The sequence below is a fragment of the Limanda limanda genome, chromosome 9 (assembly GCF_963576545.1).
Source record: "Limanda limanda chromosome 9, fLimLim1.1, whole genome shotgun sequence".
Lineage (NCBI taxonomy): Eukaryota > Metazoa > Chordata > Actinopteri > Pleuronectiformes > Pleuronectidae > Limanda > Limanda limanda.
In genome coordinates, this window is record NC_083644.1 from 25,080,612 (window position 1) to 25,098,830 (window position 18,219).

General features: G+C 41.3%; 1 protein-coding gene across 1 annotated transcript; it reads left to right on the forward strand.

Annotated features, from left to right (window-relative positions):
- Positions 1–661: 661 nt before the first annotated feature.
- Positions 662–16,825, forward strand: hs2st1b (heparan sulfate 2-O-sulfotransferase 1b). The gene is made up of 7 exons (XM_061077830.1): positions 662–1,218; positions 3,394–3,632; positions 12,259–12,344; positions 12,721–12,859; positions 13,662–13,759; positions 15,250–15,407; positions 15,512–16,825. Exons 1-7 carry the CDS (start codon positions 1,095–1,097, stop codon positions 15,736–15,738), a joined length of 1,071 nt encoding a protein of 356 aa, XP_060933813.1. The 5' UTR covers positions 662–1,094; the 3' UTR covers positions 15,739–16,825.
- Positions 16,826–18,219: the final 1,394 nt, after the last annotated feature.

The following is an 18,219-nucleotide window of genomic DNA, read 5'->3' on the forward strand; positions in this document are numbered from 1 at the left end:
AAATGTGAAAACACATTGCCTTGACTGTTAACAATGACTACATTGTGTGTCAAGGGATACCATAGGCAGATTGTTTATTTTTACATTACATTACATGTCATTTAGCTGACGCTTTTCTCCAAAGACTTACTTTTTAGTACACTCAACATTTATGAGGGGCCATTTAGGGGGTTCAGTATCTTGCCAAGGACACTTCGGCATGCAGATGGGGAAGAGTAGGGATTGAATGATTTTTGATGGCTATAATATTAACAAAATCATAAAATAAGCAATATGCATGTTTCCTCATGGACTTCACCAATTTGTAATACGTGCAACTAGAAACCCAGACAAGAGGCTATAGAGCATTTAATGTGGTGGAGCAAGTGAGAGTTTTCACATCACCTCATTCTGCATCTGTAATGGACCTGTATCTCCCTGTCTGCTGGCCATCAATCACTTTTACCATACGGTTAAAGTGTTGGTTTGTTTCATCCCTCTCTGAAAGGAAAATGACCTGTGTCAGTGGTTAAATGTGCAGTAAAACTCATGTTTAACATCTTATCTGTGTTATGCATGTGTTGTCCTGTGTGTGTCATACCCTCCAGTCCAGCAGGTGGCGCCTTGCACCTGTCACACTGTCTGCTCACGCTCCGCTAAACACGAAGAAGCGACGTGTCAGTGATGCTAGCAGCTAACGAGCCGCTGCGGAGCTCGTCTGCAGTTTGAACCTTCTGTTAGAGATGGTTTTATCTCACTTTCAAGCCGTGTTCTGGTGGACGGAGCTTCGTGGAGTCTGTGAGCTGTCTGCGGGGATTCCACACACGCACTGACCGCGGTGTCCATCCTTGGAAGACGCTGCTTCGCGCTTTACGTGGCTGTATGATGCCAGCGGAGAAGCTGGCTGCTAGTGGTTTGTTTGGCTCAAGGCAAGTTAATCCCACAGCCTGTTGATCCCTGCAACATCCAATGGCGATAAGTAGCTAACGTCAATCCGGTTAGGTTTAAAGTGACTCAACTCGGTCACTCGTATAATCGGGTACCTGTCGAGTTAGCCTTTAGCACTGGACTTCTCACTGTCTGTGTCCCCGATGATTCACCGGGAGAACTGATCGATGGGGTGTCTGAGGATCATGGTGCCGTCGAAGATCCAGCTTCTGGCTGTTTTGGCGTTTGGAGTGGCGATGCTCTACATCGAGAACCAGATCCAGAGTCTGGAGGAGTCACGAGCCAAACTCGGTAAGAGCCAAACAAAGCTGGTGTCCTTTGTAAACATCAGCTTGTTGCTTTGAGTTGTTGTGCTAATTCAAAGTGTGAGACTTTAACATGTCGGAGTGAAGTCAGTGTCTGGGTTTGATCACAGTTCTAACATCAGAGAGGGGCCAGGACGTTTAACACAAATACTCAGGTTTTATTAAACAACAGTCACTTACTATGGAGACATATGGATTGTTCAAATGGATCCAAATGACTGCATCACAAGAAATCAGCAGATTCTGATTTATGGAGAGTTCAAAAGCACTTTCTATTACGAGCTTGAGTAACTCCGGTTGTCCTCTTAATGCACCCTCATCCTCAATCTCAGCTGTCACAATATATCCTGAATGGGACCAGTGTTTATATAATCAATGTACCTTAACAAGTGTTTTTTTAATACTAAAGCCGTTGGAATTCACCAATGTTGAAACTCTGTGTTTAAAGGCTTGAAGTCTAATACATATTACAATACATATTTTGCATTTTATTTGAGTTCTCCCTCTTCAAAACTGCAGGGGTTTAGAGTTTCTGCCTAAGACCTTTTCAGACATTCAAACTTCTCACTGCTCTCCCAGTGCATCAGGGTCCCAACTTTCCCAACACGAGTTGTGGGACAGAGCGACCTAAACTCAAGTGATTCCCAAGTTTGCAAATGTGGGCTCATCTCTGAAAAGTGGGTAACTTAAACTCCACTCTGATATAACAGACTTGCAGGTGTACGTCAGCAAAGTTTTCAAATAAGGATATGCTATTTCAAAGCTCAAGTTTCAATGTATCAGAACTGTTTTCCATCGTAAATGCACCAGTTCACTGTTTCACAAGGTTTTCAACCAGTGGAAAAAAAGTTTTTCAGAGATTTTAAACATTTAAAGTTTCAAAACTTAGATTCAATCATGGAAAAAATATATATAATATATTATTACATTTCAAGCTTTCAAACACTGAGTTCAACTTTTCAATGCCTTTTTTAAAATTTCAGAATATGGCATTATATGCATCCAATAAATATTGTGTCAGTCCAAACAGGATCATCATCCCCACTGTATTATTGCAGTGAGAGCATTATGTTTTCAAACCAAATAAATTTCTTGAAACTTTCTAAACTTATTCTGTACCTATTCTTCTTTTAAAATCTTGGATCTAATGTCAACTGTAAATCAGATCTGTAATATTTATTATATACTGTACCCTGTTAATAGCTCACGGTGGGCTACGATATATTTTATATACTTTCAGACGAGTGGTAGGTTTGGCCCTTGTCTTCAAATTCATCTCATGGGTAGACTACTGGCTGGGGTGTCGCCTAAGAGACAGCCAATCCACTCATATTCTGTCATATGAGCAGATTTAATAGAGTGAACCAAGAAAGCTGATAAAAACTTGTCTAATCTAGGAATGAGAGCATTGGAACTGACCCCTTCATTAACTTACATTCAAATGTCAATCAATTATTGCACACATCAGCAGCAACGTAGTCAACTTGGGTTTTAATCATCTTATTTTGGTTCACAGTACAGTAGTATTTGTTGGAAGAAACCAAAACGTAAATGAAGTCTCCATGTTCATATCTATTGCGACATTTTCCATTCTGCAGTCCATTAAAGCGGACTGTTGAGTGGGATGATGTGTATAGATCTTACATTGGCCTAAGAGACACTCATAAGACTGTCGCTGTAATTAGCTTTAATTAACACTGCTGTGGAGAAGAGAAGTGAGAGAAAACACTTTGATATTTTAATTATGTCTCCTGTCAACACTATCGTCAAAAGCTTAATTACATGTTTTGATGTTATTGTCTTTTGAAGGACTATGTTGATTTCCTTAATTAAGGAGTGCTTACGCTCCTCGCTGGCCCTAATTTTAAAACCACTTGTTCATTTATACAAAGGATGTACCTTTGTCTTTGGTCTCACACCTGCTGTGTGCGCTGCTGAGTGAGAATAACAATAGGCTTCATGTTATTCTCTCATTTAAATCCAGAAAGCAGATAAAAGCAGCCAGTTCATAATCATATAAATCGAAGATTATCTTGATTTAATTTAGAAATACTGGCAACTGACAACCAAGAAATCGGATTTTGCTATAATCAAATGTCTTTTCAAAGGTATACATGTGTCTGATCATTAATGGTAAATACAATCACGTTTGCCTCCTCAGAACTTGCCATTGCCAGACATGAGTTAGCTGAAGTGGAGCAGCGTCACAGCGAAAGTACCGGGCGGGAAATCTCGCCGCTGTCAGAAAATGATGACATGGTCGTCATCTACAACCGAGTGCCCAAGACTGCGAGCACATCCTTCACTAACATCGCCTACGACCTGTGTGGGAAAAATCACTTCCACGTCCTGCACATCAACACGACCAAGAACAACCCTGTGATGTCTTTACAAGACCAGGTAAGAACACGGGCCATTGCTGCATCTACAAGCAGCGGTGCAAAGTAGAGCAAGCCAATTGAGACGTGAGGATCCCATGAAAAACATTAAATGTCAATACACAACACATTTGAATCATGTTTTTATTTGTGTTACAAAAAAACCCACAGCTCACTAGATCAACTACTTGAGACTTCTTTTACATTATCATTTTGGTCAGGTCTCTCCTGTGAAAGTGAGAATGTATCTCAAGAGACGTAAATAAATAGATATTTAATCTCTAACCAGTTATGAAGGGAGACCACCTTCATAATGTTCAAACCTTTGTTATCAAAACGATTTTCTACCTTCTGTCCTCAGCAGGAAGGAGCCTGCTTTACAGATCTTTACAGACTGTTAATGATAAAACCATCATTATAGCAAACACACTGCTGGACTCATTCTTGATTCCATAGATCTGCTGCTGTAACTCTTAATGTCAGTGAAGAATATTACAGGAGCTGTTACAGGAGATAATTGTGGCCCATTTGTCTCAGAAATAGGGCTGCAACTAACGATTATTTTGGTAATCGATTAATCTATCGAATATTTTTTCGATTAATCGACTAATCTAACGATTATTTCCCATAGAAAATTAAAATAATGACTCAAAATGTTGGAATTTGAACTTCAAATGTATTTCAGGAACAAGTTGTGCAAACATTTAAGCATCATGATAAACAAACAAAAGTGTAATACAAATTAAAGTGCAAAATTGCTATGGATTATTTCCCATTAAAATAATGACTCAAAATGTCGGAATTTGAACTTCAAATGTATTTCAGGAACAAGTTGTGTAAACATTTAAGCATCATAATAAACAAACAAAAGTGTAATACAAATTAAAGTGCAAAGTTGCTATGGATTATTTCCCATTATGCCATCTGAGGGGTGCATGAGCCTCTCTTCAGGGCAAACTCGTCCACAAGCCTTTGCTTAGAACTAAAAGAAAAAGAGAAAAAAACACAAAGCTTTAATTATCACGTTGTAGGCTACAGTATCATAGTTTTGTATTATGCTAGAGCAGATCTCTCTTAATTGTGTTGATATAAAATTATTTTTTTCCACAATCTTTTGTTTGAAGAATGCTAAGTGGAGGAGGTTAACTTTTCAGAACTAGGGTTGCAAAGGGGCGGAAAAACACAGTGTGTTATGTGCAGATTAAGTGAACTGCATTACCCAGAATGCACTAGGCATACGGCTGTAGACGTGATTTTAAGAATCAGTGCACAGCTAAGAACACTTTGGTTCCAGCTGTTCATGAATCTGACTTTGAATATTCCCGGAATTTTGCGTTCGTTCCCTATTCAGAACGAACGAAGAGACAGGCTACTCTGATAATTCACTGATTTACTACATTGCACTTAACATAATCAAATAGCGTTAGTAAAAATCCTCCATGAAACATTCTGTTTTTCAACATGTAAGCGTAAACCTTACGATAAGTTAACAAGGCTAACGTTACTCAGGAGGTTAATTTAAACTTACCCATCAGGAGGAGAAGACTTGGTGGCTCCAGGATGCTTCCGTTTCAAATGTTCATGCATTGCCGTGGTGCTGCTATGAAATGCTAATTCCGTTTTGCAGATGCTACATTGTACTATTTTATTTGGTTTGGTGGTAAAATATTCCCAGACTTTTGAAAGTCTCGGTCGAGCATGTTCCGGCTCTCCCACACTCTGTTCCGCCATGATTCAGAAACGTTCTTCTTCTACGTCTTGGTGCATATAGGCAACGGAAGCGATACTGCCCCCAGCACTTCCGGAAGGGCATTACAATGCCGGATGAAAATTACCGGCAGCGCTGAATCGTTTTATAATATATGACGCGTCGACAATAAAAATCCACGTCGACGATTTTTCACAATCGACGTCGTCGATTTTGTCGACTATTCGTTGCAGCTCTACTCACTAACCATTAATACAGGGATGTTCACAGCATCTTTGTTGAAATGCACAGCCTCAGCCTTCCTTAAAGCCTCCCTAAAATTATTTTCGTTTCACTGTTCAGAGAGGAAAGAAAAAAATGTAGTTCTTAAAACAAGTTAATCAGTTGTGTGGTAAGGCGTCTGCCGACTGTGATATTTCAGGAATCTTTCAAAATTATTACAAGCCACACTGTGTCATGTGGATCTAAAGGCCAATTTATGCCTCTCCGTTATTTCTATTACGGACAGATAAGACCGCCCTATCCGTCGCGAAACGTCCTCTCCGAGCGCCTCCGACAGCTTTTCGTACACGTCTGATTTTTCTAACTATCCGTCTTCATTTTGGAGACCCGACGGACCGCTCTTGGCTGTGATTGGTCCGCGAACGACATCATTTCCGTATGACGTCATTTCCGTATTTCCGGACCTCAAACTTTCTGTTTACTTGTAGCAACAAACACGAACACAACTATGATTCTACGATTAATGTGATGTGTGTGTTAAGCAAGCGGAGTTGTCCGGCTGACGGTGGCTCGTTAGAGCACTGAGGGCATGTGTGCACGGTCACATACGGTTATAACGAGCTTTCAAAACAGCGCTAGCAGGCTAGGCTAGCGGGCTAGGCTAGCCACCATGCTAACTGCGGTGGTAACAGTGCAAGAACCCGCCGTCACGACTTTAATTCCACTTCTATCATGACACTGTTTCTATAATACCGTCAGGTTAGAAGCAAACACTGGGTAGTAGTTAGTGCCGGGAGTCCCTGCTGACTGTGTGTGGAAGCTGGGGGGAGCTAGGTCCGTGTAGCTTCTAGCTACATGTAGCCTCAAGCAGATTCAAGCTGTGGAATCAGCAACACAGTTCGGAAACAAGACCGGGGAACCGCTGCGCTAAGAAACGATTACATCAGCATCTTGACACGCTGGGTGTCACTTTATTTAGATCTGTTAGTTGCCATGGTTCAGTGTGTGGGACGCAAGCTAACATGTCAACAGAGACACGTGGACTTCTTCTTCCCAAATGGGGTAGGCTTCTCTGAGCTCGTCTTCCGTTGCGCCACCTATGGGTTTGGCGGGGAATTGTTTTTAGACGGATAGTCGTCGGAGAAGTAAAAATCTAAAAGACACTTTGTCTCCCGCTGAGACCTCTCCGAGAAACGGATACGTAGAAGTATATAAGAGCCTTAACATGTTGTGACATCAGGTTTAATGTATGAAGAGTGTACAAGGATAAGAACTCCTGAATCATAGGCTACAAAAAAACAAGTTAATACACAGAATTAAACGCCATCAGTGTCGCCATGAACATTGAAGCCAGGCAAGAATGCCACCCCCCCAGATGTTTTTTTTAAATTTCTCTCGGTCATCTTTGAATTTCTATACATATTTAAAAAGTTACTTTGTTATTCTTTATAACAGGCATCATTTTATTTGAGCATAACTTTCGTAATTTCTTTGCGTTTCAAAATGACAACAAAGTTCTTGAAATCTTGAAACATTGACGTTTTGGTTACCAATTAAATGGTGTTATTCTTGGGGCAAATAATATACAGACTCTGTGTATGTTTTTCAAAACTCCAGAGAATATGTGTGGCATCAGCAGACATTACTGCCTGTTAGGGGTAGGTTTGGGTACCTCCGGTACAACCGGTACCTACCCGAACCGAAATGCAACGGAGATTTCGGTGCCTCATTTCGGTGCCTAAGCTAATCGAAGCCTGAGGTCTCCGCTCGTCCCACCTCCTCACACTTCCGCTCCTTCCTTCACGGGAAGTGGCGGCTCCCGCCGGGCCCCCGGAGGCCCCCGCGGACCCCCGGTGGACAGACTCTTGTCTCCGCGCTGCCCGCGCCCCGCGTGCGTCAGGGCTTCCGTGCAGGTGGGGGGGGATCTCCTCGTGAGACCTCTCCCCGGCGCTGGCTTCCCCCCCCCCCCGCCGGGCGCATTTCCTCCCTGGCGTTGCGTCGCGACCTGCTCCGGGTCGGCTTGGAAAGGCTCGGGGGCGGGAGGAACGAAGACCACGCCGAGAAATGTTTCATAAAAGCGACCGCATGTTAGGGGCACGAAGGCGGGGGGCCGAAGCCTGCCTGCGACAGCCCCAGCCGCGGAGACGGGGGGGGGGGGGGTCTCCGAGTGATGGAAAAGCGACCCTCAGTCTTCATTTGGCTCAGGCACCGAAGTCAGAGTCAGAGTGTGTGTGTTTTGTATTTATTTTTATTTATTTAAGTATAGTGTAAACTTTTGTTAACAGTTCGTATATTATTCATAGTTTTAAGTTAAAAAGGGTTTTGTATTTATTTATATTTATAATCTACTTAACAGTTAATATATTTGGCAATAAAAAAAGCCTTTCTTAGTCAAGTATCGTTTTGTGCACTTTTTTGAAAAAAGTATCGGTTCAGGCACCGTTTAGGAACCGGTATCGTTTTAAAAGTATCGGTTAGGAACCGGTATCGGATAAAAACCAAACGATACCCATCCCTAGTTAGGGGTGCAACGATTAGTCGACGTCGTCGACAAAAATCGATGACCAAAATAGTCGCCGACGAATTTACTAGTCGATGATTCGTTGGTGACGTCATAGCGCGTGTTTCTCGTTCCGCACAGCGGAACTAAACGGCGTTTTACCGGAGGTGCTGATGGAAGTAGCTGAGGAGTGAGCTATCTCGCTCCCTTCCTATCTCTGAAAGTCGCGCATGTGCAATAGCGTCAAAACATGGACCAATGTCGGCGTCCGCTGCCGCGCGCAGTCGCGCACCAGGAAGTAAAAAGTTCGGGAGAACTTCACTCTTAACATGGCCTGAGAAAAAACTACCTGCAGTATGTGTACAGAGGACCTGTTCTCCATGGAAGCAGGACACGCACATTTGAGGAGGAGGCACGTGTGACTTCGTAACGGAGACGATGCGGACTCGCCTCTGTCAGATGTTATATATACACGTATATACCTGTGCGCACGATTCTAGCATCCATTACAAAAATATGGTTTAAACTTTTTATTAACGAGTTTAAAAGCGAAATATTATCCTATTGCCTGACAAACGTCTTGTTTTAATCAAAATGATTTAGTCTGAAGAAGACTGTAGTTTCGTTTGTTGATGTTTTTATTAATGTTATTTTCCCTGTCCTTTTTTGTTAACACGAAAAATGGATACTTGAATTTTAATTTAGTTTTAGTACCAGCACTTGGCCTGTTCTTGGTTCACAGTAAAAAGGGAAACTTAAATTTAAATTAATATTTTTTATTAGCACTTTGCCTGTCCTTGGTTTTAAATGGACAAAAACTTGATTTTTCTTTGCTTTTGTGTCAACAGTACCCTTATATGCAGCAAAGTTTATTAAAAGACATTTTTGTTAATGAAGTATCAATCTTTATTGTCTTTATTTTCAGTCATCACATGCCTTGAACAACCTCAAGCTAAATTTAAAAGCTGCTTGCTAAATAATAGCAATTGAGAATTTGTGTCATTCATAATCCGATTAGTCGATTAATCGTTTCAATAATCGGTGACTAATCGACTATCAGAATAGTCGTTAGTTGCAGCCCTACTGCCTGTTACACCGGCTGCGTTTGTACTGCTGTCAGTGCAGCTTAGGACACATAGTGGAAATGCCCTGAAGTTATGCTCATGTTATTTTTGGCTGCGAGTGCCAAGGTAATATCCTGTCTGCCATCTCACAAACACTACTTCCTCACAGACGAGGGGAGAAAATCAGTCTGCTGATACATCACAGTGCAACTCATTTCACTGCAGGAACAATTACGCTTGTTTCCTGGAATAGCATTTAGCTTGATCAACACTGGGGAGTCTGTTTCACTTCGTCATATTTTTTTCTCTCCCAGACCACAGAGTTGGTTTGAAAGATAACTGAAAAGAATGGAGGTGGTTTGCTGCTATTCACAGTTAAAAGGGCATCTCTTAGATTTTTTCCTGACTTTGTTATCTTAAGCTGCTTTCAGACCCGCACTCAAGTGTGGACATTTTCCTTTAATTTACAAGATGTTATGTGTGGATGACGTATATGCCTGAGTCAGTTGCTCCAGATGTTTTCTGGAGATTTTCCTGCCAGACCCCTAACAAAATGCCTGCAAATGTCCAGGTGAGTCTGTGTGTGAATACAGCAGGAATAAAGTCACACGCCAAACTGCAAGGATACATATATCTCAGGATGAAATAGCATATACATAGAAGATGAAGATGTCAACTCGGACAGACAATGAGATTTGAGGGCTGACGCTGTACACAGATCATGTGATCTCTGTTGTTGTGAACACGTGTGACCTCTGACCTGGACAAAAACCTGCCGTGTTCTTCATATGGAAAAGACAAAGTGAGCTCATGTCCGAAAATAGCTTTATATGAGATATAAACTGCTGTTGAAAAAATACATAAAACCATATTATAGAATAGTTATTTTGGGAAAGGTTTTTAATACTATTGACACAGGGCGACATTTCTGTTGGGGCTTCCTCCCTTTTCAAAACCTGAGATAGTTTCAGTTTGATTTACTTTCTAAATGTTTGCTTAAACTGTTCTGCTACTAAAATCCAGATCGGAGATGTGTTGACTCACCCGTTTGAGTTGCCGCCAATCATTTACCACTCGTAACAGCAGCAGGTGTGTATCCCTATATAGCCCTAGGATTTGCATTAATTATTCCCTCGTTTATATACGTTCAGGGTTAAAGCTACTACATTTTGGAGAGTTTAATTAATTGTTTTATTGAAAAGGAGAATCCATCAATCCACACTTATCAATGAAGAGTAACATTTTAGAAATGTATGAAAACTCAAAAACTGAAGTCTCTCATTTCCAAAACATTGGAGCAGTTTCTTTGTAGAAGCCTTTTGGCAGCTCCAGCTCCAGCGCTCTGTGTTCTTGGCTAAGTCTGTGCACACCTGGGTTTAGGCAGTTTATCCTCTCTGGCTGATCCTTTCAGGCTCTGTCACATTTGATGGGAAGCATCTGTAAACTGTTATCCTCAGGTCAGTCCACAGATGCTATATGGGGTTTAAGTCCAGGCCTTGACTGGACCACTTAGGAGGGACAGTCAGGGACTTGTCCTGAAGTCGCACACAGTGTTGTCTTGTCTGGGTGCTTCAGTTCTCTGTTGAACTGAAGAGGAGAACTGTCACCAAGGTCTCAGCCAGGTCTTGTGAGCACTGGAGCTGGTTCTATTAAAGAAACTCTGTTTTAGCTGCTTTCATTCTTCTCTCCAGACTAACCAGTCTCCATGTCTCTGCTGAGGCTTCTTACCCGGAGGCTCAGTTTGTCTGGACAGCCATCTCTACGAAGAGGCCGGGTATCCAAACCTCTTTTTATCTTACCCTGATCTTTGACACAAAATGGATTCCAATACCTCCACAGAGACTTCAAAGCTTTGTTTTTGTCCTGACTTGTAATGAGAACTCTGGGACTTAATATAAACATATGTATTTTCTAACCACATCTAGGCAATTCAAATTGTACACAGATGGACTCTTTAAATCAAAGAGGATGCACCTGAACACAATATGGAGCAAAGAGGCTGTTCCTACTTCGACTTTTGTAAATGAGATCTTTCTTTTCTTTCAAGCTTGCTATTAAGGGCTTTTCAAAGTCTGACACCTTGAGCCCTCCATCAGTCGAAACACACTGCACAGACTTTTCAACACACCTATCTGTATATGAACCATGATAGTTAATCATTCTGAGCCTTACTCATGTTAAAACTAATTGATATTGCGGAATAATAAAGTAAATACAGCTACTCTCAGACATGTAATGAACTGGAGAGATCCTTCAGACTTTCTACGGAGGGGCTGTTTGTGTGGAGGCAAAAGTCTGCAGAAAGTCTGGAGGAGCCAATATAAGAACACAACTGGAGATCCTCTGCAGGATTCACCACAAGCCAGGCGTTTCAAACATGCAATGCTAAAATGGGAGAAAAACTAAAACCCCCAAACTATCACTCACTACATAAAAAAGTAGTGGAGCCATAAAATAGAACCCACTGACAAAGATGGTTTGGTGATAAGACTTCTGGGTTGAAAGATCACAAGATCTCTGCAGGTCTCAATAATACAAACCGTCCTGTCTCTGCCTACTGCACCCCCCCCTCACCTGAGCAGCCCAGAGATTTGTGCGGTAGTGACGTCTTAGCAGAGAATCTCCTGCTGCGCTGTTCATGTGTGAGAGCCAAACTCCGGAGAAGGTCAGGACCCAATTCTCCAATTCTGAAAACGGCTGATCAGTGGATTTTTCCACTGATCATTATTCGTCCTATTCTTATATCATGTACATATGCGAATGTGACAGACTTAGTATTCACAATTTTAATTCCATTTTTTTAGTTGCAGGTTTTCTAACTTCATTAACTTCCTTCGACTCTAATATTGTCAACGGAAGTCTGTGAGCCACTCAGTCAGCTGATGAACTTATGAGATGCAGCAAGGTTTTCTTAAACCAATTTGATTTAAATGCAATAGACTCTCTCAAAACTCTGTGTCCACAAACCTGAGCTCAGCCTTTTAACATGCTTGAAAATAAGAGCAAAGACTTAAAAGCTTTTAAAAAAAAAGGGTCCATCTTCAACCAAATCCGCCACTCGATCTTGTATCCCTGTATTTTGTTGTGGCCTTTTTCCTTTCTCCCGCAGTTTCCCCTCCTCTCCATTAAACGTTCCCGTTATCTTTGGTTACAGGTGCGCTTTGTCAGGAATGTCACCTCGTGGAGAGAGATGAACCCGGGCTTCTTCCACGGCCATGTAGCTTATCTGGACTTCTCAAAGTAAGGCCCTTCATTTCCTGTACTACCATTCATTTCCACATTAGTTACAAACAGTTAGCAGAGCAGATAAAGGGAGGTCATGTATTGACTGCTCAACGTGCGCTTCAGCGTTGATTAATCACATTGTTGTGCTTATCTCCTCCAACACTATCACTTAGTCATCACAGGTAATTACCCTAATGGTCTAAGTGTTTTTCAGTGAGAGGGATCCTGTTAAGTCGCTGCCTCAGTCCTCCCTGATGCTGATACTCTTTCACTGATGGGGACACTGATTCTCAAGTGGAATAAACTGTAAACTTGGTGTAGAAATGTGACGGCCGCCTGGGTCATGTGTCTTTTGGTCTCTCAATTTGTCAACCCTTGTCTTTTTGTGTAGATATGGCGTGAGGCGGAAGCCCCTGTACATAAACGTGCTGCGAGACCCTATCGAGCGCCTGGTGTCCTATTACTACTTCCTGCGATTTGGAGACGACTACAGACCTGGCCTTCGCCGAAGAAAACAAGGAGACAAAAAGGTTTTTATTTACAGTTCTTACTCAGGGATTTGTTGTTTGACGGCCCCCTCAGGCCTTTTAATATGCCTCCGCGCCTGTGACAGCTAGTGGCCGGAGGCATTATGTTTTCGGTTTGTCCATCTGCCTGTCCGTCCGCTCGTCCCATTCCCCTCGACGCGATATCTGAAGAATGCCTCGAGGGAATTTCCTTAAATTTGTTATAAATATTCCCTCGGACTAAAGGATGAACTGATCAGATTTTGGTGGTTAAAGGTCAAGGTCACAAAGTATGTGTATGTTTTTCTTGAACATGAAATCTTAAGATCAGCTGAAGCGAATGTCATTTTTTTTTACAAACCTTCATTTGGGCTCAAATATGAACTGATTCGATTTGGTTCCTGGAGGTCAGAGATCAAGTTCACAGTGGCCTCATGTCACTGTGAATGTGACATATTAGGACTGACCACAGAGAATTTGATTTCATCTGACACAATTTACTTGGACTCACTGATAAATTGATTAGATTTCAGTGTCAAAGGTCAAGGCCATGGCGGCCTTTTAAATGTAACGTCTCAAGATTGCTCGAGGGAATTTCTTCTCCTTTTATATCAGTTGTCATTTGGAATCAAAGATAAAGTGATTCAGTTTCAATTGTTCAAGGTAATGGTTACAGTGACATTTATATGAATCTGGTACAAAAGCATTTTGAAATATATACACAGAAACTGCACTGATTGGCAGAGGCATACAACTACAGTGCGGTAAGTCTAGTTTGTCTGCACATTCATTTATGAGCGCTCGTTTTTATGTGTTTGTCTTTTAGACCTTTGATGAGTGTGTGTCATCGGGGGGGTCTGACTGTGCTCCTGAGAAGCTCTGGCTCCAGATCCCCTTCTTCTGTGGCCACCATTCAGAGTGTTGGTGAGTGGGCTGCACTCTCCTCATCACAAGCACAACACACTTACAGTTAATATACATTACACTCAAAGTGCTTTACAGTACATTTACTATTCACCCATTCACACCCATTTATACAGTGCATCTTCGTGCAGCATGCGTCACTAACACACTGCTGGCACATCCATCAGTTTGGGGGCTCAGTATCTTTCCCTAGGACTTCAGCCAGTATGGAGAAGCCAGGGATCGAACCACAGACCCACTGGTTAGTGGACGACCCTCCCTACCTCCTTAACCAAAAATAATAACTTAATAAACTTCAGACCCAAGCCTCAGAAGCTTAGTATGGAAAGATGCTTATTTTTCCACTACACCGTGTTGCAGCCAAATCTAATACAATTGAAGTCTATCGCGACCTCTTCTCCAGACGTAATGGATTTGACTGCAACACCGTTGACCCCTGAGACTCCTAAAGTGTTTTGTGGACCCAAACACCCCCCCCCCCACCCCCACACAGGCATAGGGGTGAGTAGATAATGAGTGAACTATCCCTTTAACCTTTTAAGCAATCTTGTTCAGATTTTCTGTGAACGCAGTAACTAGAAAACAATACATTCCTAGAGCACAATGTAAGTGTTGTTTACTCTCTCGGGAGTGACACTTGTTATACAGTACAGTAAAATTAATGATTTAATTTTGACCAATCACAAAGAGGGAGAATCCCGTGTGAAATCATTTGCCCCAAAACCTCTAGTCATCCATAGCAAAAAAATCTGAATGCTATTTGTGCCTCATTTTATTATAATAAAGAGAAGCAGCGATAAGTTAGAGGTTTTAGTCGGGACCGCCAGTAAACCGAGGGAAGAAAAAGAACAGTAGGTGGCGCCATGCACCTTGGAATTGTTTCAAAGCAACACAGAGACATTGGATTAGAGGCTTTATCAGAGTTATGAATTAAAACAAAATAATCTGACGAAACATCAGAGGTAAGACGTAACTGATCAATAGTGCTCTTTGATGTGACCTTGTATTGTTAGCATCAAGTAGCATGTTTGTCGATACCGGCTTTGTGGACATGTAAGATTTTTGTTATAATGAGACATATTATGTCCATTTAGACAAAACCTATTTTTGCATATGTTACCTTATCTGTGTCTGTAATTTCCTACTGTGACACTGTGGCTTTAAAAAAGTTAAAACAATTGAAGATATGAGCATTCATTATTGGGACTGAGCTTAGTTCAAACTTTAAAAAATTCAACTATTAATGTGAACTGAAGTTGCACAACACTGACCACAACAACATTGTGGGATTTCAGTTACCAGCACTTTGGCATTATTATCATGCATATGACAGCTCTACAGTGCAGAGCAAACTAAAGAGAGAAATGTGGCAAACAGAGCCAATCACTGAATTTGTTCGGCACTTACATCAGGGTAAACACAGTGGAAACACCAACTGGATTGATCTCAGGTCTACTTGCAGTGATTTATGTCCAACATGTTGTGTGCAGGAATGCAGGCAGTAGATGGGCCCTGGAACAGGCCAAATACAACCTGGTGAATGAGTATCTGCTGGTTGGAGTAACTGAGGAGCTGGAGGACTTCATCATGATCCTGGAAGTAACCCTGCCACGCTTCTTCAAGGGCGCCACCGAGCTCTACAGGACAGGTACCAAACTCCCTGCACATTGTCCCACCTCACATTCCCACTCAGTATTAGTATTAGTGTTGCCCTGACCGGCAGACTCATTAAACTGTCTTACATTACCCCAGGGAAGAAGTCCCACCTGCGAAAGACTACTGAGAAGAAGCCTCCCACCAGAGAGACCAAAGCCAAGCTGCAGCAGTCCAACATCTGGAAAATGGAAAATGAGTTTTACGAGTTTGCACTGGAGCAGTTTCAGTTTGTTCGTGCACACGCTGTCAGGGAAAAGGATGGAGAACTTAATGTCCTGGGTCAGAGCTTCTTCTATGAAAAGATCTACCCCAAAGTGAACTGAATATGGAGCCAGAATATAGTGACAAGGGCTGTGCGGACAAAAACACTATTACAAGTCATATACACTGGGACACAAAGGGACAAAAAGGGACACATTAATGCTGGAATTATAGTTCCTGTACTTCAGCTTTTTCAGTTTTTTTTATTTTGACCCTATTAAAGTACAGAAACGTACTGTACTGTGGAATTTCTATGAGGAATGTGTTGAGTTTCTCTTATTGCGGTGCAGCTGTCGAGGAAACCTCACATGGATAAAGTGTCAGTCTGAGCTGTGAGACAGAATCACTGCTCATACGCTGAATGTGCTGCATCACAAGAGCCAAACACAGGATGATTGTTAAGTCATGTGTTTTGGTTTCTTGGTTTCTTGGTTGGATCGATTAAAACAACTCAAACCTCGACTAGTTCAGAGTTTAAAGTTTAAAATTACCTTTAAATGTGTTGTTTTTTTCCATCGCAAGTTGAAACAAACTCATTTGTTTTAGTATGTTTTTTTTTTTCAGCTTTGTTGCACCGGTTTACAAATGACAAAAGATGTAGCTGTAACAAACGTGACATAAAGAACAAGCTGCGGTCATACACACTGCATTAACACAGTGTTGTGCTTTTGGACCAAATGATAGCAACAGAACATAGATTGAACCATTGCATCCTGTGGTGTGTGAATAGTACATTTTTTATCCCACTGAGACATTTTACACATGGTGTCAGTATTTTGTCACAGATATGATGACGTGCATCTTTGATATAACTGATTGCTGCTGTTTTTTAACCTGTGGAAAGAGCACATTGAGCTGGAGGAAGTTACTAATCAACAGTGAAAAGATTGTACAGGGTTAAATGGATATTTGTCCTGCTCACAGGGTTATTTCCTGCAGTGTGCAACAAGGGGAGAGGTGGAAGCGATAGTGCCTTTAATGCAATGTATAACACACTTTTATTGTTTTTCATTTTCCAGTGATCTCACAATCATGTTTCCTCTTAATTTGTGTATTTAGTTAATTCTTCAGTTCATTTCCTGTTTTTGCTCTGTTTTGCACTTACTACATTAACAGCTTAAATACAAACTTTCATATCTCCGGTCTTTCTATTTTTGTTTTTTATTGTGTCTAATGTGTGTGTTTGTGAAATGCTTTTTGGCACTGATGAGCAGAAGGACACTTTAGTTATCACTGCACTCTTAAAGGCACTACTCGATCTTGAACAAGCATCTTTTTTTTAATCAGACACAATCAGACACAAACTTGCTGAAATTGTAGCAGCATTGACCCACCTGACTTTGTCCCAAGGTCTAAAATACCTGGTTCCTCAATTATTCAGTGCATATATTAATGGCATTGTTTGTTAGATTGCTTTGATGGTGACATGTTTGTTTGACATGTTGAACATCATGAAGTTAAGGCTGAAACTCACAGATTGTTGTTGCACAGTAGACAAAATCCGTTTAAACTGACAATTCTGACAACAAGAGTTTGACATTGAATATATCATCCTATGCTCCTTTTTCAATACTTCTGAGGAATAGCACACTTAAAAAATTATTTGAAACTGACCATGTATGTAAAGTAGGATTTCATTAATGTATAAATAATAGCTGGTTTAATCGTAATTGTTATACTGAATAATTGATGCTACGATAGCAGCTCCAAGTTTGCACTGAAGCAAAGCTTTGAGGTAATTGCTAAAGTCAGCGTGCAAACGTGTTCCAGTCACTACCATGCTAGGTATTAGCAGATATAATATTAAATATGTTAACAAAAAAACATGACTCGTTAGCATCCTAACCTTGCCTAATTAGGACAAAACTCAAAGTGTAGCTGGAGCTGATGGGATGAGATTAGTGTTGCAGGTGTTTGGTTGTAAACACAATGTGTTTGACAGAATTAGATGATGGCACGGGAGGAAAAGACAGGAGACAGAAGTCATTACAATATGTGCGCTGAATATTTTATGGCAATTCATCCAGCAGTTGCTCAAACATTTCACTCAAACCACAAATGCGAAGGTGGTGGTGGCCGGTCACGATGTCAATTAAAATCAGGGGCTGAGGATACCAATAGTCTAAAACCTAAAGATTTAAAATAAAAGGCTAATAATCATTATATCTATGAAGATTTGTCATTATTGCTGAATAGGTGATTGATGAAATTGATTTATTTGGTTCACCACCATTGGCTCACATGTTTCTCAGCCTTTTGTTTGTATCACAAGCAGAAAATGAGGAGCTGAAACATACTCTCGTGTGTGTGGCCTGTTTTTTTCACTCTCTTACAGTGATTTGCATGAGCTCAGTAACTCTTGACTCCATTTCTCGTCTTTTGGCTCCATAATTACAGAATAATTGCCTCGCTATATCTTACTCAACAGGGAGTACTTAACCACTGCAACCGTGAAATAACAGACTGGGATGGGATGATCTGCTGAAGTCAGCGGTATTACCAACTCTTGCCTCCTCTCTGATGGGAGAGGAGACAGGAGGGAG

Excerpts from the sequence above, each read along its gene's own strand:
- hs2st1b (XM_061077830.1), top strand. The coding sequence starts at position 1,095 with ATGGGGTGTCTGAGGATCATGGTGCCGTCGAAGATCCAGCTTCTGGCT. Across the intron at positions 3,633-12,258 it reads TGATGTCTTTACAAGACCAG|GTGCGCTTTGTCAGGAATGT; the intron begins GTAAGAACACGG and ends CTTTGGTTACAG. Across the intron at positions 12,860-13,661 it reads GAAAACAAGGAGACAAAAAG|ACCTTTGATGAGTGTGTGTC; the intron begins GTTTTTATTTAC and ends TTTGTCTTTTAG.